Genomic DNA, 22,452 nt, shown 5'->3' on the forward strand with positions numbered 1-22,452 from the left:
CACACAGTAGGTGCTTAATAAATGCTTGCTGGCCGAGTGAGGGCAGTGAGTGCTGGTCAGATCTGCGTTTGAATCCTACCTTGGATCTTTAACAATTTCCCAAGTGGGGGTGAGTGCCCACTGTTCAGGGCCCAGGCTTCCTTGTCCACAAGGTGCACTGCCTGACTCCCAGGGTCGTAACAAAGGAAGAAGTTGCTCTGCCAACCTTCGAGGCGTGTACGGATAGGAGTTATTACCTCAAAGCCCATTCCAGCTCTATATGCCTCATGGGGAACATCTGGCTAGGCATGATCACATCAGGGGAAGAACACACCTTCAACCACAGTTTGGCCAATACCCGATTGATTCACTTTATGGACGTTTGAGTAAATAGCTGCTTAATGAACAGTACTGAGTCAGAAGCATGTCCAGGTATCCTTTATTCTCACCCTGCTTGTTCCATCAGGGCCTGGATGGCCTGAGGCACTTGAATACTGGTTTCCAGCTAACACACACTTGCACGTTTTGCTTCAGAAACGCCGCAGACGTCTGCGTGGCAGGCAGAGCGCATAAGCTGAAGGCACTTAACAACCACATAGTAAGGATGTGCGTGGTCAAGAACATTCTCACCCTCAACGGGAATGAGGAGAGACCGATGCTTTCACTCTAATCCTATACAGAGAGTTCTTCATGATTTCGATCCTTTAGCCAAGACTGCCACGCAAGACATCCAATCCCCTCAAGAATGAGAGACGACGTACAAGAAGTACAAGATGTGAACAGGAATTTCAGAGGCTCACAGATAGAGAATTACTTTAAAGACAGTGGTCCAGGTAACACCTGCCTCTGTTCCCTCCAAGGGGCTCCTTGTTTTCATTCACAGTGCACGGAGGAGAAGGGAAAAGGAAGTGGGTTCTCCTTGGACAACAAGGAACTTAGAAAGTCCCTGGAGCAGGCCCAGGGGAAAAAGGCCTCCCGAGTGGGCATATGCTGGGCTTGGCTGAGAGCAGTTTCACCTGCCCACCCAACCCGTCCTGCTTCTGCTTGGCATAGCTATCATCACACCTTGGGGTGCCGGGAACTTTGCAACATGGAGGGAGGTGACGACTGCCCCTGGCGCACTGGAGAATGGGCAAGGGGGGTCCAAAGAGCAGGTGTGCACTGTGGCTACCGGAGGTGGATCCCTCCTGGGGTCCTGGAAGGGGCAGTTCCCCATGGTTAGTGTGAATGATGCAGATCAGCAAAGCAAATATTAAAAAAGAAAGGCTTAATACAAATGGGTGTTCTCTGATCTCCTGCCAGGGGGCCTTCTCACCCCTTAGGCTACTGGGGAACCTGGACAGGTGCCTCTATTCCTATGGAGTGCAAAGGGCCCCAACTTTAGTAACTACGATGGATGGAGGTGGGGAGGCAGAGAAACACCCACTGAGCTCTGGCTTTAGACATGTAAACACTGTGGTTAGGAGGCTTCGGCCAAGGGGGCAAACTAGGCCAAGGAGGCAAACTAGGCCGTGTCTTGGGTCTGTCTTAGATAATGGAGAGTCACAAGGAAGGCAGGAAGCCAGCGTGCCAGCCCCCATGCAGCCCTGGAGGAAGCAAGCAGGACTTGGCCTTGGTGACTCGGGTCCCACCTGTGGGCCCTCTGCCCCTTGCTCTGTTTTCAGTGTGGAATTCTGAAGTCTTCTACAATGCCCAGTCAGACAAGCGATGCCACAGAGAAAGAGGGGCGGGACCTGGGGGAGGCGGAGGAGGAAGAGGGAAAGGAGGCACGTTCCAAATGGAGAGGCCAAGGAGATCTGGGTCCTCCACCCTTTGGTCCACAGTAAAGATGCTTCTTCCCCAGGTGTCATGGTAGGAAAGCAAAAGGTGGGCTCAGCTTAGAACTGGACCCAGTTTGAGCTCTGCTGAGTCTGGCCTGACGCGGACCTGGGAAGGGGAAATGGCTCTTAGTGCTTTGAAAACAAATGGGTGGGGTGGCTAGGTGGCACAGTGGATAAAGCACCGGCCCTGGATTCAGGAGTACCTGAGTTCAAGTCCGGCCTCAGACACTTGACCCCCCATTGCCCCGCAAAAAAAAAAAAAGAAAGAAAACAAATGGGTGAAGCACAAGAGGCATCAGCCAATGAGCTGCTTCACACCCCTGGAAAGAACGCTGCAATAACAACAAACTGACACCTTTCTAGGAGGAACTGAAAGCAGAGACAAAGAATTGTATGAGACACAGAGCAGGCAAAAGACAACAGAGGATTCACAACAAGGCCCCACCCACCTATGACACTCCATGTCCTAAGGGCCCTCCCAGCTGACTTTTTTTTTTTTGCAGGGCAATGAGGGTTAAGTGACTCGCCCAGGGTCACACAGCTAATAAGTGTCAAGTGTCTGAGGCCAGATTTGAACTCAGGTCCTCCTGAATCCAGGGCCGGTGCTCTATCCACTGCGCCCCCTAGCTGCCCCTCTGATATTGTTTTTACAGATAGTACCAACTCCCAGTACTAATACCAGCTGAAATGTCTAATGTTCTTAGCCTCAAATACTGGTGCAGGAATTAGCTCACTACGTGTGTCCTTTCCTACCTAGAAAGGGGTCTCAAAAAGAGAAGAGAGATAAGGAGCCCCATCCCCTTGCCCCTCTTTGCCTTCTGAGACTTGGGCAAGCTTCTGTTCTTCGCTTGGCAGAAGCAAAGCACATTACCAGCGCCAGGCTGAGACACTGCCCACCCCAAGGGCATCTGGGTAGAGTATGAGCAATGTAATCCTTACCCTGAGGCTTTGGCAAAGTCACCCCAGACGTCGGCTGTTGCAGCAGTAGTGAGGTTGAGCTGTGGCCAGGGTAACGTGGCATCTGCCAAGGATTCCACAGTCCAGCAAAGGAGAAAAGAGAAAGGTATGAGGATGTGCCTGCTATAGTCAAACACTAACCACCCCCTGGAGCACTGCCTTACAAAGCAGGTGCTTAATGTTTGATGAACGAACCGAATGAATTGTTTCTGTGCAAAAAAACCACCTTGTGCCCAGGAGGTCCTGGAGCGAGAGCCAGAGAAGCTTGTCTCTCCCCAGAACTTCTCAGGCTTCTTGGGCCCTTAGCACAGCCCCTCTCTTCAGTAACAACCGCCAGACTGCTCAGCCTCCTGGTCCTACCTCCCTCCTGGCACTCTTGTAAAGCAGCACACAAAGACAGGTCCCCAAAGGAAACCCAGCGATGCCTCGTCTATCAAGGACGGGGGCATTTCCTGCAGCAAGTCAGTTTTCTAGCTAAATGCCAGTTTGTCCCCACCCGCTTCAGGTTCTCAAGCTGACCTTGTGGTGATCCAATCACCAGCTCGCTTGTTTGCTGGCCTCCTCCGCCAGTCGGGCTGTCGGCTGCCCCTCCAGCCATGCTGCCCACTTCTAGTGGCCTCCACTGGAGGCTGAGAAACCAGCTCACCAAATGTGGTACGAACTGTACCACTGCCTGAGAGCTCTCAGCTCTGGCCAAGCACCGAGGGCAGAAAAGACGCCCTGGGAGGCTTTCTCGGCCCTCTGAGGCCTTCTCTCCCATCTGACTTTCTGATATGGGGATTTGGTTCAATTCCCTTCCATCCAACAAACGTTCAGTTAGTATTGATTTGTGTGCCCAAAGCACTGTGTGAGATACTAGAAACCCAAAGACAAAATTATGAAAAAGCAGCCACTGCCCTGGGGGCCAGGTGACCGGGGGAGAGAGCAAGAGGGGACACTATGAGGAGGGAAGAGCAGAGGAACCCCTAGAGGGGAACTAAAGGGGCAAAGGTGCCAAAAACACTGAGCACATGACTATGAAAAGCCAATGACGTCAGCTCCTCTGGGAAACAAAGAGGAAGAGGTGGCCCTCTGTGGCCCTTCACCTCTGCTGAACTGGTGGGGCCTGCCTAGCAGAGCCCCGGCCTACGGGGAGAGCTCACATCAAAGGCAAGTCAACAGCCAATGATGCCAGGCCTGCCATGTGCCAGGGACGAGGGGCACCTGGGGACACAAGGAAAGGCCAGAGCTCCACTGAATGGGAAGAGAAGGGTGGACACCTAAGTCCATATAAGTTACCTATGGTGTAGAGGGACGGTGGGACTGACCCTGGGGGAGCAGCAGGGGGAGGGGGCCTCCTGAAGAAGGAGCCACATGAGCGGAATGCTGACAGACGCCAGGGCATTCACCAGCGCAAGGACACAGGGATGAGGGGACACGGGTTTGAGGAGCCCCTGTGGAGTGCCGTCACCGAGCCTGTAGAGACGATACAATACAAGGAGGCTGCTCGGGTGGGAAGGGACCGGGGAAGGAGAGCTCTACAAGCTCTAGGACCCCAGAGGTGATAGGGAGACCCCCTGGAACACCACTTCCTGCAGCAGAACAGGCGAGAGCTGGGCGGGTTTGTGGCTGTGCGAGTGGAAAGGAGAGGACACACAGGAATGATGTTGTGGAGGTAGGAACAGCAGGATCTGGCAACAGAAGAGCCATGGGGGTGAGCGCAGGGGAGGGGGAGGACACCCCCCTGGGCTGGCTGACTGGGAGGACATGGTGACCCAACAGTAATGGAGACATCCACAAGTCAGGAGGGTTTGGGGGAAAGATAAAGAGTCCTGTTTGGGATCTGCTGAGTGTGAGACGTCTAGGACACCCAGTCTGAGATGCCCATAAGGCAGCTGCGTAAGACGAAGGACTACAGAGCGTGACAGACAGAGCTGAGAATCAAGTGCACAGAGATGATCATTAAACCCAGAAAGTAGAAAAGAGGAAGGTCCAGGCCAGATCCTCAGAAGACAATCACAGTGAGTGGACAAACAAGTTGGGCAGGGAAGGGAGGAACAGGTGCCACGTGGGACTCCTGGTACCACCAATAGACTCCCAAACTCACTGGAGCCATCACTGACCCTGTGACTCCAAAGAATTGGCTCTTGGCTCGCCTGGCTCGTCCTACCCATAAGGCACCCAGTCCCAAGGTTATCTGCACAGAGAAAACTCTGCCCCTTCTCCAAGAGAAAAACAATGCAGGCTGCTAACAAACAGGCCAAGCCCGCTCCCTGTCTGGGCACTAACCTGTACTTGGAGCAACTGCTGGATGGGCCTGGGCCACTCCTATAGGTAAGTGCTCCCCAGTGGGAGGGGGCTGAGCAGAAACTTTGCCCCCTGGCGGAGGAGGCAGGAGGCTCATTCCTGCACCGCTGGATGGCCGGGATTTGGTATTTCCAGCTGCTCCTTCTTTCTTCTTCATGTTCTAAAGAACAGAATTACATTTAGTGAGTTAGAATGCTACAGCCAGAAGAGAAATTAAAACATCGAATGTTGATGCTTTAGAAAATAACTAGAAAGGAACCTAGACTTGACCTAGTCTATTTGGCAAGGTCCCTCTGGGCTTGGATAGTCTAGTCTCAAGGGTGCTCCCAGTTCCAACATTCTATATTCTAGAGGATGCTAGTTTGCATTCTAATGGGAACTGACCTCAAGCTAACTCACTCCACCACCATGACACTTTCTACTAGGCCACAGCTGCTTTGTCACACACTGCAGGAGTCTGATGGGTGGCAGGGATGGCTGAAGAGACCACAGCAAGAGGCCATCCACCCTGCCCAACAAGGCTCTCCTCTCCAGCACGCCCCAAAGGACACACGGCCTTTGCTTGGGCCACTTTGTGACTGGCCATGATCGATCTTGTTGGAGCCCAGAGCTCTAGAACGCATTCTGTCAGAAGAGACACCAGCATGCTAAGGACAATGTGATCAGCGATCGGGAGCCACTGAGTGCAACCCTTTCGTTTTACAGTTAAGGAAGCCGGGGCCCAGGGAGATGGAGTCGTCAGGGCCAGAATCTGCACTGAGGTCCTGTGGCTCCAGAGCCCATGTTCTTTCCCTCATGCCACGGGGAGGGGATGGTTAAGATCTCTGTACATTATAACAAACGAAGGTAAGGTTTTGGACAACGACACATTTATCTCAAGCCAACATGATTCCTGTACAGCCAAATAACTTCTCCAGCACGCTGCGTTTTGCTATGACAAAGATCTGACCCATAAGTCCTCTGATGGCCAGCCTGAAGGGGCCCAAAGTCATCAGCCACATCACCAGAGAAAAAGGGAGGCAAGTAGAAAGGAAGAGATGGTTCTGGGGACACAGACAAGGCTAGGATTAATGGCATGTGCCCTGAGAGCCAATCACAAAGGACAAGTGGCTTACGGTGTCCTTCCACTGAGCATGGTATTCAAGACAGGGAATGCAATCCCAGGCTGCATTCGGAGGCAGGAGCACTACCACACTGCCACCTGGAGGGCTGGGTTCAGTTTGGATGCCACAGGCCAGGCAGGACAGTGGCAAGCTGGCTGGCAGGCAGAGAAGGCATGCCAGGATGGAGAAGACCAAAGGAAAGGCTAAAGGGGCATGCTTAGACTTCGGGAGAAAAGCCTCAGGGAGCACTGGAGAGCTGCCTCTTAGGTACTGGAAGGGCTGGGACGAGGAAAGGGGATTAGCCCCAAAGGGCAGAACTAGGAGAAATTGCAAAGAAGAAAATCTAGGCTTCACATAAGGAAGAAACGATACACAAACAGAGCCCTTCAGAAGTGCAGAGAGCCACCTTTCTAAGTGGTCTTCAAGCGGAGACTGGATGGCCACTGGGCTGCAGAAGAGACTCGTGGGGGATGGCTCGGACTGGGTAACTTCGAGCTCTTCCAGCTCCGACGTCCTGGTTAGCAAAGTCCTCTCCCTTGCCGGCCCTTCTGCCCGCCCCTCTCTGCTTTCCTCTGTCCTTCCTTCTGTCTTTTCTGAGCCTGGGCTTTCTATCTCTCCAAGGCCCAAAGTCCCATGGCTGCTCTCAGACAGGAGGACTCCGACATGAATTATCCCAAAAGCTCTGACTGGGCCTAGTTCCATCCTCTGCTGCTGGGGCTCCCCCTAGTGGTGCTGGACGGTGCCCACACTCAAGTGGCTCTGGGCCTCCTGCAGCTCAAACCTCTGGTGTTCAGGCGACTGGCTAGCCTCAGTGTCCCCAGAGGCAGGGACCAACGCGTGCCCTGCCACGTCTGGCTCCACCTCCTGCCTCCAAAGGGCCATGTCCAATTCAACGTGGATGAAAGCAACCGTGTCTACCGCCAAGTGTCCTGGAGCTGGGGCCGGACGGGCTGGGATGGAGCGCCCATTCCACTGCAGGAGCCACTGACACTAACCTGGAGATGTTTTACAAGACTGCACATGGACAACCTCTATCTGACCTCCTGCCGCAGGGGTCGGGTAGGGAGAGAATCTGGAACTCAAAACTCAAAAAAGAATGTTCAAATTTGTTTTTACTTACAATTGGGGGAAAAATAAACGATTATTTACAACTAAATAAATCGAGGTTTAAACAAAGAAAGAATTATGTGCCACTGGGCTCTCTGTGAGCTTTAGTGCGTGTCCTCCTTTGAAAAGCCAGGACAGACACCCTGTCTGCTCTCCTGCTCAGTGTTCCAGGGTCACTTCTGCCTTTGACATTCCAGCTGTGCCTTGCAGGAGGGGTCTGTGAGCTTCAAGTGAAATGAGAAAAGGAGCAGGCAGGCAGGGCTATTGTCCACAGGGAAGCTGCTCCGGACCATCGGGCAGGTGCTGGTCTGTCGCCCACAGCAATGTGCTCAAAGGGCACAATCTCATGCTCCAGTTGGCCTGGCCTCCTGGATCATGAATTCCTCCTCACGGGCCCCCTCAAAAACCCACTGGGCAGGAGCAAACCAGAGCCTGAGTGACCGGCCAGCAGGGAGGAAAGGCTCTGACCAAAGGCTCCCTCGGCCTCCCTGCTTGCCTGTTCCTGCATTTCACTAGCTAGTTCAAAGAGGCCGTGTCATTTTGCCACGCTAGACAATTCCAGCATCTGGCTTTCCAAGGCTGTGCCCCTGAGCCTGAGCTTCCAGGAGAGACATGTCAGCTCCCGGGGTCACGGGGAACCCAAAGCACAGGTTCTAGCTGAGCTGTCTGTGGCACAGGGGAAGCGGAGGGCCTCACCGCGATGTTGAGCTTGATGGTCTGGCCTTCCTTGAAGCTCAGGTCTAGTTTGGGGCTGATGGACGGATTCTGGGCTTGTTTGGCAAATTCACACTGCTGCTTCACCCACCTAGGGAGAGGAATGAGACAGGGTGAGGGAAGGGAAGGGAGGACGAGGCCAAGAGCGCCCCCTGCCCCATCACTGGCCATGTGCAGATGAAGTCACTAATTAAGTCCCTCCTGGGTCTCTGCACATCTAAGAAATGGATGCTGCAGAGGATACGAAGGGGGAGGAGATGCAGCTCTTGTTCTTGTGGTGCTCACAACACAGACAAGACCCCACAGTCCTCATCTCACAATTATCCTCAAAAGGCAAACAGCTCAGGGCAGGCATCCCAAGGCAGAGCCCCAGGCCTTAGCCAGTAGCATCCAAGGTTGGGCAGAAGTGTCCCCTTCTTCGAGTTCATTCATTCATTCATTCATCAAATATTTCCTAAGCAATCATTCTATGTGCACAGCACTGCGCTGGAGAAGGGGGATGCACCAATATGAACACCTGGACCTTGGGTTTACTGAGATGTTGGTGGGTTGGCCTGGGAGCAACTCAAGGAGCCGGACTAGGTGGGGCCTGAGGATGAGAAGGGTTTGGATAAACAGAGGGGGGAGGAGGAGCAGCAAAGCTTACAGAGCAGCCTGACTGCCCAAGATGCAATGAGCCACCATCAGTAAGTCTTGTTGATGGAAAACTATATTCCAAACAACTGATTTACAACCAACTTTGGGAATGAACCCATTCACAAGCTGAAGACTAAATGCTAAATGACTGCAGGACCCTGGAATCATAGACTGAGAGCTGGAAGGGTCCTTAGCGACCACATCATTCAAATCCCTCAGCTGACAGATGAGGGGACCGAGACTTCTGTGAGGGAACACAGAAGCAGGATTTGAACCCAGGTCCTCTGCATGTAAATCTAGCATCTCCCCCAATTCTCCATGTATGATGGAAGGTCTAAGTATAATGAACAGCTGGAAAAGCAAGCGATTGCTTGGGCCCAAAGGCAACAGAAAAGGTGGGTCCCGGGGCAGCTAGGTGGCGCAGTGGATAAAGCACTGGCCCTGGATTCAGGAGGACCTGAGTTCAAATCCAGCCTCAGACACTTGACACCAGCTGTGTGACCCTGGGCAAATCACTTAACCCCCATTGCCCCGCAAAAAAATTAAAAATTAAAAAAAAAAATTAAAAGAAAAGGTGGGTCCTGAAGACGAGGAGGACTGGGATAAGTGGAGGAAGGAGGAATAACGAGCAAGAGCAGCAGAGCAGCGTGGTCACTACAGAGGGTGCAACCAAGGGCAGAGATGAAAGCGGCATCTGGACGACAAAAACTTGGCAGGTTTCTCCCCCAGCCGTTAAATGGCTGGCCCCAGGAAAAGCCAAGAGTGCCCGGCCATGTCTCAGGAATGTCAGGGCGGAACACGCTGCCTGGGTCTGCCCCACAGCATAGTTTGTGGGGTCTACTTCTGGCCCAACTGACCTGCTGGCTAATGGCAATGGCAGCCAGTAAGTGTGGGCTTCAACTTCATTACCTGCCACGGGGAGTCTCCCCATCGGAGAAGTGAACTCACTGGGAGCTGCTGCCTACTCACTTGAAATGGTCCTGCAGCGCTACATTGAAATCAAAGGCATCCCCGCGGTCAGCAAAACCAACGCCGATGAATGCTCGCCGCCCTGTGGGGAACACAGAACCCTGAGTCCCACAGTCATTCTGGGGCACAAGGTTTTCCCCAAAGAGGGTGGCTCACTTACCACTTCCATCCTCAATACGGACAACAAAGTATCTGCTGGAGTCTGTCACGTTCTCCACGGCAATGCTGGGAAACTGCTCCACGGGCGCCTGTGCGAAGAGCTCTCCTGGAAATGGGAGTCAGCATGAGGAGGACCTCCCAGGAGTGGCGGGAGACAGGATGACCCTCCCACCACGCTCTGCCAGGACTGTTCTGCAGCCCCCCCACCCCAGGCCTCCTTCCAAAGGGCTAGCCTAGGGAAGGCAGGGTTCATTAACTGTCTGGTGTAGGGAGAACACAGGGCATCCCAGTTAACAAGGGTCACCTACTGACAGGCAAACAAAGACACGGTAAAGTGCAACAGGAGGCGAGAGTCCCAGGTCCAAAATGTGCAAGCTGTGTGACCTCAGGTAAGTCCCTTCCCCTTTCTGACCTGTAAAATGGGGGTGGGAAGGCTCTTCCTGAGCTCCCCAAAGGAGAACCCTCCGTACAACTACAAAGCCCCCCAGAATGCCTCACACTGCCCAATCTGTGTCCAGAAAGCCCTGTCGTAGTTTACAATGCACTCTACAGGCATTCCTCACTGGAGTCTTCTCTAAGGTAAGGAAACAGTGACAGGAAGGTGACTAGGGTTTGGAGCCCAGGTCTTCCTGACTCCACGGGCAGCTTTCCAGCCACACCACACTGCTTTTCAATTCATCTAGGCCTCTCAGGTTTACAAAGCACCCTGTGAGGTACGAGCTACAGGTGCTACTGTTGCCATTTTACAGATGAAAAAAGACTCAGAGAGACAGCTGGGAAGTATGAGCTCAGACTGGGGAAAAATACACTCATACTGAGGCTCTTTGATGCTGGAAGTGCCTACACCAATGAGAAGAAAGAATGAACTGAGGTTACTTTTGACAAGAGAAGGAATGGTGGATGAATCTAGGGGGCTGGGAGATAGGGAGTAAGCCAAACAATTTCCTTCAGTCCTGTGGCCAGGCCAAAAAAGTCGAAGAGGCCCTTTCACAAGGGCCCCCACCTTTGGGGCACCATGGAATGCCTTGTTCCACCCAGATCACCGTGGTCATTATTCAGCATAAGGCTCACCTTCTCGTGGGGCCCTTCCAGCTTAAATAGTTTCAGCAAAGATCTTATTTGGATCCCTGCCTTCCTGAGAATTCCCCCCTTCTTGGCCTCAATTAATTCTCTCTGTAAATGAAAGCCCTCATTTAGATGGTCTCCGTGATTCCTCATAGCTCAGGAAAGCTATGATATCCAAGCCTTTTTGGGGGGGGGGGGCGAGGCAATGAGGATTAAGTGACTTGCCCAAGGTCACACAGCTAGTAAGTGTCAAGTGACTAAGGCCAGATTTGAACTCAGGTCCTCCTGAATCCAGGGTCGGTGATTTATCCACTGTGCCACCTAGCTGCCCCTATCCAAGCCTTTTGCTGTAATGATTTTACCATACTGGTAAGAGGCAGCCCTGACACCCCAAATCCAGAGCTCTGAGCCCAGATGCTGATTAGCTGTACAAGCCTGGAGTAGTCTCCTCATCAGGAAAATGGAGCATAACATACCTCAGAGGGCCATGGGAGGACAGTGATTTGTAAAATGTAAAGCACCAAAGGTATGTAATGAAGTTACCAAAAACAAAGTAAAACCAAGAGCGTTCACCAGAAGCCTGCAGCTCTGGATCTGAAGGCAGAGGGATTGTTGACCTCACAGACCTAACAATCTCTGACCACAAAGCAATCAGAAAGTGGAGAAACCCAAAGGCAGAATATTAAGTGGAAGGGTCCAAAAGTCTCCTTTGAGGAGGTCAGTGGAGTGGCTCCTCTTATAGCCAAAGTCCCCCAGAGGGAAAAGAAGTCATAAGGATTTATAGGTCAGAGAACTGATAGTTGGAATGAAAGCTGTCATTCAGTCCAAGCTTTCCATTTGATGGATGAGAAAACGGAGGCCCACAGAAGTGACTTGTTCTAGGTCACATAATGAACAGGAGGATGAGGCAGGATTAGGCCCTGGTCTTCTGATTCTGAGTCCAGTGCTTCTGCCACTATCTGTAACACCTTCCTGTACTTAGTAGGTCTGTAAAAGCAGCAAGAATAAACATCGACCATGACCTGGAGAACTTATATGGACTCAGGTGTCAGGAAAAGCTGGGTTCAGGTCCTGTCTCTGACACTCACTTAGTGGGGTAACATAGGCAAGTCTTTTATCTTTTTTGAACCTCAATTTCCTCATCTGTAAGATGGGGAGCTCAAATCCTGACTATCTGTGCAAGCCTGGAACAGTCTCTTCATTAGGTCACTATTTTTTTTTTTTTGCAGGGCAAGTGGAGTTAAGTGACTTACCCAGGGTCACACAGCTAGTAAGCGTCAAGTGTCTGAGGCAGGATTTGAACTCAGGTACTCCTGAATCCAGGGCCGGTGCTTTATCCACTGCGCCACCTAGCTGCCCCCCAGTCTCTTCATTAGGAAACTAGAGCCAAAAACACTGGCATAAAGTATCTTGGGGCCCTTGGGACCTCCTAGGTCACAGGACCTCCTTAGGGTACTTAGAGACTCAAATGAGATAAGCTCTACTTTAAAGCATGCTAGAACAGGTACCATTATAATTATAATCCTTATTATTACCCAATGCTTACTGAAGGACTCACTGGGGCCCACCTGGGAGAGCCCCTGGGAACTGTTCCCAATCCACTCTGGCCACACCATCTTTCTTCAAGCAAGCTTTCAACCAGGATCAACTCTCCAGATTCTAAGCCTTTGCCTAAGGTGTCTCACGTCCTTCAGCACCTTGACTAGTAGAAGACTGATCATAGTTTACCTCTGGACAGGGCCTCAATCTAACCCTTGCTATACCCTCACTCCTCACATGTCTGTAGCACTTTAAGATGTTACGAAGCACTTTCCTCACAGTAGCAACCCAGGAAGTAGTCAGTGCTACCTGCCTAGGCTGCTGGGCCTAGAGTCAGGAAAAGTTGAGTTCAAATCTAACCTCAGACACTTCCAAGCTATGTGACCCTAGCCAAGTCACTTCACCTGTCTGCCTCGATTTCCTCATCTACAAAATGGGAATAAAAATAGCACCTGTCTCACATAGTTGTTGGGAGGATCAAATAAGATAATATTTGTCAACTGCTTAGCAGGGTGCCTAGCTCATAGTAAGCATTGCATAAATACTATTAATAGTAGTAGTATTATCATTATTATTATTGTTAGTGTTGCTCCTTCCCACCTTTTACATGTGAAGAAGTTAAATAAAACTCACTGAGATTAAGTGATTTGTCCAAGACCATACAGCTACAAAGTAGAGGAGGCAGGATTTGAATCCTATCAACTCACTCCAAGTTCAAGCTCTCCTATTACTCTGACTGACTGCTAGAGGGAATGGATGTTCAAGCTTGGTCTCTCTCCACAAAAAAGAAAGCTGTGTGATATTGAGGAAAACAGAAGGGCCTGGGGCTTTTCTCTAGAATGGATATTTCTTTTTAATTTTTTTTCCATTTTATTTTATTCTGAACTTAATAAACAGGAAATAAAATGAGCATTTCTATATACCCTGTCAATAGAATAGAGGCATACCTCCTTTTATTGCACTTTGCTTTACTGCTTATTCATGCTGCGGTTTTTTTTTACAAATTGAAGGTTTGAAGCAACCCTGCATCGAACAAGTTGAAAGGCACCATTTTTCTAACATGTGCTCATGTGGTGTCTCTATGTCACATTTTGGTAATTCTCACAGTATTTCAAAGCTTTTCATTACTGTTGTATCTATTATGGTGACCTGTGATCAGTGATCTTTGATGTTACCATTGTATTATTTGGGGGCACCATGAACTGTGCCCATATAAGATGGCAATCTTTTTTTTTTTTTTTGGTGAGGCAATTGGGGTTAAGTGACTTGCCCAGGGTCACACAGGTCAGGTCCTCCTGACTCCAGGGCCGGTGCTCTATCCACTGCGCCACCTAGCTGCCCCATGGCAATCTTAATAGAGAAATATTGTGTATATTCTGACTGCTTCACCTACCGGCCCTTCCCTCTTCTCTCTCCCTTCCTCTCCTCTGGCCTCCCTAACCCCAAAGACACAATGATGGAGGGCAGCTAGGTGGCGCAGTGGATAGAACACTGGCCCATAAGTTGGGAGGGCCTGAGCTCAAATCTCACCTCAGACACTTACTAGCTGGGTGACCCTAGGCAAGTCACTTAACCCTTAATTGACTTCAACACCTGGGGCCATCTCCAGCTGTCCTGATATATGTATTGCTCTGGAGATGCCTCTGGAGGAGAAAGTGAGGCTGGTGACCTTGCACAGGCATCCCTCCCTCACTTAAATCCAATTCACTGCAAGACATGACATCACCCTGATGTCACAGTCCTCTTGGAGAATCAAGTTTTGACAAACGATGACAACACGATATTGAAATCAGGACTTCTAAGTATTCAAGTGAAAGGAAGACTCAATCACTGTGGCAAACTTCATTGTTGTCCTTTTTGGGGGGCGGGGCGGGGCAATGGGGGTTAAGTGACTTGCCCAAGGTCACACAGCTAGTAAGTGTCAAGTGTCTGAGGCAGAATTTGAACTCAGGTCCTCCTGAATCCGGGGCCGGTGCTTTATCCACTGCGCCACCTAGCCGCCCCCATTGTTGTCCTTTTTGAAGAAACTGCCAGTCACCCCAACCTTCAGCATCCACCACCCTGATCAGTCTGCAGTCATCAACATCAAGGCAAGACCCTCTACCAGTAAAAAGATGATTCACTGAAGGCTCAGATGATGGTTATCATTTTTTAGTAATAAAGTATTTTTAAGTAAGGTATGTACATTGGTTTTTTAGACATAATACTATTGCACACTTAATAGACTACAGTATAGTGTAAACACACTTTTTTTGAGGGGGGGGGGGGTTGCGGGGCAATGAGGGTTAAATGACTTGCCCAGGGCCACACAGCTAGTAAGTGTCAAGTGTCTGAGGCCAGATTTGAACTCAGGTCCTCCCAAATCCAGGGCCGGTGCTCTATCTATTGTGCCACCTAGCTGCCCCCTAAACACCTATTCTATGCACTGGGAAACCAAAAAATTCATGTGATCTGTTTTAATGCTGTACCCACTTTATTGCAGTGGTCTGGAGCTGAGTCTGCTAAACGCCTCCAAGGTGTGTGCCTGTACTGTATGTGAAACGGGGACTCTCCACTACCTAGAGGCTGCTTTGCTCTTAAGTCTATTCTGTTTGTGAATCTGAAGAGCCCTTCTCCACATGATACCACTTCTCAGTCTGAGAGTAGGAAATAACAGTAGGCTTAAGGTGGGACAAATCTACGGGTGAATCCTAGCTCTGCCCCTTCTCAGGCGATTTTGGGAATGACAACTCCTCTCTCTGGGCCTGGGTCTAGACTAAGTGATCTCTATCCAGTCCCTTCCAGAACTAGGACCATAAACCAGGGGTTACTCAACACAGCACAGTATAAATGCAGTATGGAAATGGCACTGAAGTTGGAGTCAGAACGACCAAAGTTAAAGGAATTCCTGGCTGTGTGACCTTGGGCAAGTCACTTCTGCCTTCTAGACCCCAGTTTCCTCATTTCTAAAATGAGAACAATAACAGTGCTTACCATACAAAGTTTGGAGGGTTCTTAAAAAACCTTCAGGCACTATATAAATATGAGCCCTCAGGGGCAGCTAGGTGGTGCAGTGGACAGAGCACTGGCCCTGAATTCAGGAGGACCTGAGTTCAAAACTGACCTGACACTTGACATTTATTAGCTGTGTGACCCTGGGCAAGTCACTTAACCCTCATTGCCCTGCCCCCCCCCCTAAAAAGTGAGCCCTCATCATCACTGTTCTGCAAGCTGACCAGGTAGCACAAGGAAGGATTTATGCCCCTTTGGTTAATGGGTATTTTTCACTGTGAGGAACTACTTAACTATGGAAGTCAAATTCTGAAGCAAACTCATTACATACCAGGAGTGGAGACCAGCACAGGAGTCACACCTAACCTGATGCTTTTGCAATGGGGCTATCTACAGGAAAGCCACTCTAGACCAATTGGGAGGCCTCCTCTTGGTCTCCTTTAGTGTTTTCCTTCAACACTTGGACCCTAAAGAACCCCAAAGGAGCTACTCCCTTGAACAGAAATATTTTCTACAGGCTGGGGACATGACTTCAATCTTGGGATGGGAGTGCACTGTTTCCTAATGAGGCGTCTTTGGCCACTGCTATGAAAGCTTGGACAATCTCTGAGAGCAAGAGTGAGCTTTCTATGGGAGGAAGCAAGAATGATGCTCAGGCCTCCCCTCTTCTTTACCTGAAGTTCTGTCCTCCAGTTTGATGTAAGCCATCTGCCCCTTTGCTGTTATCCGCAGCCGCCCACTCCATGATGGCTGGTCCAGCTGCCAGTCTGCAGCCCTATGAGGGACAAAAACCCACTGAGATGCCAGAGCATGGCCACATCCACTCTGCGATGGAGGGCAGTGCATGCCCTTCACCCCAGAGCATGGGGCTGGTTTTCATAAGTCTTTCAGGAATGACCTTTCCAAAGAAGGAGCCAGTTGCTAGCCAGAATATATCCCTTACGCTGCCAAGTGCTAACAGGCTGAAGATTTGGGCTCAGAGAGAAACAAGTCAGAGTGAGAAGAATTGTAGGAGAGCAACAGAAGCTGCTAACACTAAGAGGCAGTTCAGCTCTGAATAATGATGGGTGATCCTGGATTACAGATGATGAAACCCACTTCCTTCTTCTCAACTGACAGGTGGGTGACCAGAGGAGCACAATAGTACATACAGCATCAGATGTGGTCATTCTGTTAATCAGCTTTGCTTAACTATATTTTTGTGGCAAAGGAGGGTACAGTGGGGGAGGGGAGCATATCAAGAAATGGTTGTTATAACAAAATAATATTCCTCAATAAGGCTTTAAAAAATCAAAGAATCCTGGTCTGGGAGTCACGAGACTTGGGTTCTAGTCAATCACCATTTATTAAATGCCTGTGCCTTGTGCTGGGGATACAAAGGCAGGGCTAATATAACTCCTGCTCTCAAAGAGCTTACACTCTATTGAGGGGGTAGAAGAGGGATATATACAAGGCACTTCAATACATACAACGTCTAGGAGAAGCGCTGGCAGCACTGACGAGGAAGAGATCACCCTTGGAATCTCACACTATGTGTGGGGAGCAGTGGTCAGATCAGGGAGGCCTTCATGGAGGAGTCACGAAAGGAAGAATGTCCATGAACAGCACAGGGGAGAGCGGGGACTGACCCACAAATGGTAGAGAACCATGAAAGTGTGTGGAGGTGGCAGCCAAAAAGGAGAATGCTATTTCTGCCTGCATTCAGGGTGTAGAACTTCTAGGGAAAAGCATGCCAGTTCCCTTGGACTCTGCTGTGCTCAGACCTCACCTGGAGTCCTGGGAAGACTTGGTATAGGAAGGAATGGAGAGTGTCCTGAGAACAGAACAATGAAGGCCCTCCGATTCATGCTAATGAGGAGTTAAAGCAGTGATTCTCAGATGTTTTGGTCTCAGAATCCCCTTATACTATTTGGGGGGGGGGGGCAGGGCAATGAGGGTTAAGTGACTTGTCCAGGGTCACACAGCTAGTAAGTGTCAAGTGTCTGAGGCTGGATTTGAACTCAGGTCTTCCTGAGTCCAGGGCCAGTGCTTTATCCACTGTGCCACCTAGCTGCCCCCCCATACTCTTAAAAATTATCTAGGCCTCACACACACACACAATGAGCTTTTATGTTGGTTATATCTGCTGATATTTGTTGTCTTCGAAATTAAAATGTCTTATTGTTATCATGAAAATAGTTTTGACCTTACTGACCCCCTTAAAAGGTCTCAGGGGACTATACTTTAAGAATCTCTGGCTTAAAGGAACCCACTGTTTGCAGTAGAGATGAAAAAACTTGGGGGAAAGGGATGGGGCACTTGATATCTACCTTGAAGTACCTGAAGGCCTACAGAAGAGGGATCAGAGAGTGCTGTTTGGCCCCCAAGGGAAAAGACTGGAACAATGGGTGGCAGCAGCCAACAACGACAACCGAGGCTTGATGTAAGAGCTCTGGCCACATGGAATAGGCTGTCTCAGGAGTGGGGAACCAAGTGTCAGGTTAAGGAATGGGGTGATCTTTATTTAGATATGGGTTGGACTGGATGGCCCTTGAGGTCCCTCCCAACTCTGCAATTCTATGAGATTTCAAAATGAAGAGTTTGTAAAATGGACTTGGTAACCAACAAAGAAGCTCTGAAAATCTCAATGACATCAAACAAGTGTTTATTAGATGCCTACTGTGTCAAAAGCACAGGAGACATTTTAGGTGGGGCATACCCCTTTGGGGTGACAGGGAGATGCTTCTGAGCAGTTTGGGGAGGAATGGTTGCAAAGGTGGGAAGCCCCATCAGCGGGTTGTTGGTGCTACCCTTTTCTGGGGGCTGCTCTAGGGGTCCTCTGGGTGACTCTGAAGGGCTACAACCTATGAATACCTAGAGGAAAGGAACAGAAGGGAGGGAGTCTTGAGAGGAAGAAAAAGGAAAGATCATAAATCTGCATCAGAAGTAAAAAAAGGAGGGGGCAGCTAGGTGGCACAGTGGATAAAGCCTTGGATTCAGGAGGACCTGAGTTCAAATCCAGCCTCAGACACTTGACTCAGACACACAGACTTACTAGCTGTGTGACCCTGGCCAAGTCACTTAATCCTTATTGCCCTTCAGGAAAAAAAAAAGGGAAGTAAAAAAGGATCAAGGAATTTACCACTGGAGGGTATTACCAGAAGAAAGGAGTTGGGGAACCAATGGCTCAGAGTAAGTGAGAACTCCTTTAGCCCATTGGTAGATACTAACTTCCAGTTTGCTTTGAGGAAGCAGCTCAGGAAGCCCGAGTCACAAGAGCCCTGGTTTTTCCAGGAAAACGTTAGCATGCGCTTGTATACATTTCAGCCCAGGCTCATGAGACGGCCTTGTGAAAGCAAGTCTTTGCAAGAACCTCAAGACGCTAGATTTATTTCAAGGGCCACAAAGATGCAGGAACTCAATCTACATTTGAACAGTCTGAGTTTTCAGTTACCTTTCCTTGGGAGCCTACATTTAGGATGAAGGCCAACAGAGCTTTGTGGGCAAATGGGGCTAAATGAGTCAACTTGCATCTGTAGCACTTCCTCTTTCTGCCCCTCGGTGTCCGCATCTGTAAAACACCGAGAATATCTGTGCTGCCCACTTCACAGTACAACTATTAACCAAATCAATTTCACTCAAGTCCTATTGGAGGGCAAAACCAAGAGACAAAGGCAAATTCCTTGGTTTAGCCATAACTCTGAGGAAAGCAGGATAATACATCCAAAAAAAGTAATCTAATGGAGACCGAGAACCTGGGTTCAAATCTCACCTCCAAAGCTTCCTGCCTTTCTGGCCTAAGACAATAGGTACCCTTTGCATGTCATCTTAAGGTTTGCAAAGGACTTTACAAATATTATCTCATCTGATCCTCAAAATTACCCTGGGAGGTGGGTGTTATTATCCCATTTTACAGATGAGAAAACTGAGGTAGTTAAATTGCTTGTCCAGGATCAGACAGACAGAATGTAGCTGAAGTTGGATTTGAACTCAAGTCCTGAAGTTCATTTCCTGACTCCAGGTCCATTGCTCTATCCACTGCACCATCCACCTGCCTAACTTAAAATGTCTCACTAGATGACCTCTTTTTTTTTCTTTTTCTTTTTTTTTTTTGGTGAGGCAATTGGGGTTAAGTGACTTGCCCAGGATCACACAGCTACTAAGTGTCAAGTGTCTGAGGCCGAATTTGAACTCAGGTCCTCCTGAATCCAGGGCCGGTGCTTTATCCACTGTGCCACCTAGCTGCCCCTAGATGACCTCTTAAGATCTAGCTTTAGGTCTGATTCTATGATCCTAGTGTCTATAACTGTCTCTAGGGAGAAGTGTGGGAAAATCTTAGAGACTCAATTAACTTTCATTAACTTGAATTTGTTAAAAAAACATGTGCCCACAGCACTTTGTGGGGGCGGGATTAGGGGAGCAGTAGGAAGAATGTCATGAAAATGTCCCAAATCTGAAAAAGTTAAGGACAGCTCAACCAAAGGCTCATAAACTGCCAAGAGAGAAACGAGAACTCAGAAATCTGCACTCACTTGGGGGCAAGGCAAACCAGCAGCCAGCCACCTCAGACAAAACCTCAAAGCAAAAGAAAATTTCCAAAGGGCTTTTATTTCCCAAGTCCTGATGAAGCAATCGATCAGTCTGTCAGAGCCCACAGCAGAAAATCTCTGGGCCAATGCCCAGGAAAGCTAATACAACAGGTTATGCGACAGGTGTAGATTTTTCTGGAGGGAGGGGGCGAGGGAAGTGACTCCCTTCCCTAACCAGCTCACCCTCTTGCCTTGTCCTCCCAAATACAGGCTAGCTGGCTGGGACTGAAATTACATTTTGGGGAGAAAGGGGGAAGCTTGGAAAATAGGAGTGGCATTCAAAGCCATTTTCCACTATATAACGGACCACCTAAGGGGCATGAGATAACAGTTTACAGAACTGAATGGGACTTTGTACAACCTCAAGTCCAACTTTCTCATTTTACAAGTGAAGAAAGGGAAGCCCCGAGAGAGTAAGGCCATTTCCCCAAATCACACTGAATTTGCTCCCCAGGTTCCCCAACTCCAAAGCTGCTCTGCCCAGCTAGCTTGGTGATTTTGGAGGGGCCTGGGTCCCTTCCCTTAGCATGCTGGGATAGTTTATTGGTGACTGGGTAGCTAAGTCCTGAGATTCGGAAGCTCTGTACTGTGCTGGGAGGAGCCCTGGGCTGAGAGTCAAGGGTACCATCAATGCCTCACAGCTCACTTACTCTCTCTAGGCCTCAGTATTCCCACTTTAAAATAAGGGGCACAGACAAGCTGACTTAGGATAAGGACCAACACCTTGGGTCTGAAACTGAGAATGAGAGAGCAGCCCTGAGTGCTTAGCACAATGCCTGGCATAGAGTAGGTGCTTAATAAATGCTGACTGATTTCTAAAGCTCCCTTCCAGCTGTCACCCCACAGCTATGACTAGTCTGTCTGTCAAAGGCTATTTTGCAGTGAGGTAATCTGATGAAAGGATGTCTTACCATTTGGAAGGGGGGGCTGTGGCTACCTGGTCAAGAAGGAGAGCAGAGAATGGGAGAAGGGCCCCAGATTAATCCCCTATGATCATATCGATGTGTTGGGTGGATTATTCTGGGTAGTGGAAGAGGGCATGGACTGGAAATGGGGCTCCCTCAGGCTATGGGGTGCTTTTCTTCAGCACCCCCATCGACCTCCTGATGAAGATCTCCGACAATGGGAAAGTCTCCTTAGCTCTGATGCTTTGGAAGGGTCCCAGTATTGCCTAGACCAAAAACCCCGACAGCCCCCACTCCGTCCCCGCTTCCTGCCCTGGGAAGGAGTGGGGCTCTATCCACAGCCCTGGGGGAAAGGACGGAAAAGCTGGGGGGAAGAGGGAAGAGGCCCCTAGGTTGTCGTGACTGAGGCGGGGTGCTCAGGGCTCAGCCCTCCCCCAAGGAGGCAAAGATAGGGCCGGGAGACTGAGGGCAGCCTGGGGTGGGGGAGGGGCATCCTGGACTCGGAGGGCACCCCACCTCCCCCGCGAGTCTCTCGTCAGTTTCCCCTGTGGTCAGTTTCGCAGGACCACAGACCCGAGGCTGGAAGGGGTCCGAGAGACAGTCGAGTCCAAACCCCGCTCCTCGTTTTCTTACACAGGGGGAAACTGGGGCTCAGACTGGGGAAGTGTCTCCCCCAGGGTGTCACGGTGGTTTAGGGGTCTGAGGCCGAATTCGAACTCAGGTCTTCTCGACTGCCTGCGCCAACCAAGATGGTCTAGTATCTGTAATATTCCTGACAGGGCCATGGGATTCTGGTGAGGTGGCATCGTTCCGGAAAACCGAGGGGGGGAGGGTGATTCTGGAAAACCGGGGTTAGGGAATTACCCCCTCCCGGAGGAGGGCAGTTATCCCGGAAAGGTGAGGCTGCGGAACAACCTCGAAGAAGTGGAAAGAGGTATCCCCTGAAAGCCGAGGGGGGTGGCAGAGAGAAGCAGGCGAGCGGCGGTCACCTGTAGCCGCGGTTGGTGGCCCGCGGCGGGATGCGGTAGACGTGCACCTCCGGCTTGACGCAGAGAACCGACTCGTACTCAGTGTCCTCCATCTTAGCAGCCGATCCCGGATATCCGGCTCCTCCCCGGAAGGGATGAGCAGCCGGGCTCTATGACCGGGAGAAGCGGGCTAGAGCGGCGCGCGCGCGCACATACGCGTGCGCGGAGGCTTCTCCTCGTTCCCACGTTCCTCCCACAAGCCCCCGCGGCCCCTGAGCGTGCGCACTCCCTGCTAGACGGCGAGCACTAAGAAGTTCGAGGGAGAATGCGGCCTCAGCCCCAGAGGGACACGGCTTCTGCTGTTTGGGTCTCAACTGTTTGAGGCTTGTGACTCGGGCGAAGCCGCTTGCCCTCTCCGTGCCTCACTTTCCCTTTCTGTAATATGAGGGTGTCTATAACAGCATCTCCTATCTCTGAGGTTTCCTGCTCTAAGGCCCTCCCCCTTTACATTCCCTAGTGGGAGGCCCCTCCCCCTCAGACATTCCCTCTTTCTTTTTTCTTTTTCTTTCTTTCTTTCTTTCTTTCTTTCTTTCTTTCTTTCTTTCTTTCTTTCTTTCTTTCTTTCTTTCTTTCTTTCTTTCTTTCTTTCTTTCTTTCTTTCTTTCTTTCTTTTTTTGCAGGCAATG

The 22,452-nt window shown here is 50.2% G+C and overlaps 1 protein-coding gene across 1 annotated transcript; it reads right to left on the reverse strand.

Moving 5' to 3' along the window:
- Positions 1 to 391: 391 nt before the first annotated feature.
- Positions 392 to 21,915, reverse strand: NECAP2 (NECAP endocytosis associated 2). Its single transcript, XM_043997397.1, has 8 exons — positions 21,788 to 21,915; positions 16,000 to 16,100; positions 9,732 to 9,836; positions 9,572 to 9,653; positions 7,949 to 8,057; positions 5,025 to 5,202; positions 2,739 to 2,820; positions 392 to 1,905 (listed from the first exon to the last, which is right to left on the reverse strand). Exons 1-8 carry the CDS (start codon positions 21,877 to 21,879, stop codon positions 1,857 to 1,859), a joined length of 798 nt encoding a protein of 265 aa, XP_043853332.1. The 5' UTR covers positions 21,880 to 21,915; the 3' UTR covers positions 392 to 1,856.
- Positions 21,916 to 22,452: the final 537 nt, after the last annotated feature.

The sequence above is a fragment of the Dromiciops gliroides genome, chromosome 3 (assembly GCF_019393635.1).
Source record: "Dromiciops gliroides isolate mDroGli1 chromosome 3, mDroGli1.pri, whole genome shotgun sequence".
NCBI classification, from domain to species: Eukaryota; Metazoa; Chordata; class Mammalia; order Microbiotheria; family Microbiotheriidae; genus Dromiciops; species Dromiciops gliroides.

Coding starts and splice junctions, on each gene's coding strand:
- NECAP2 (XM_043997397.1), bottom strand. CDS start 21,879: ATGGAGGACACTGAGTACGAGTCGGTTCTCTGCGTCAAGCCGGAGGTG. Junction 9,837..15,999: donor ACTGGAGGACAGAACTTCAG/GTAAAGAAGAGG, acceptor TCCCATTTCCAG/GAGAGCTCTTCGCACAGGCG. Junction 2,821..5,024: donor AGCAGTTGCTCCAAGTACAG/GTTAGTGCCCAG, acceptor AATCCTTGGCAG/ATGCCACGTTACCCTGGCCA.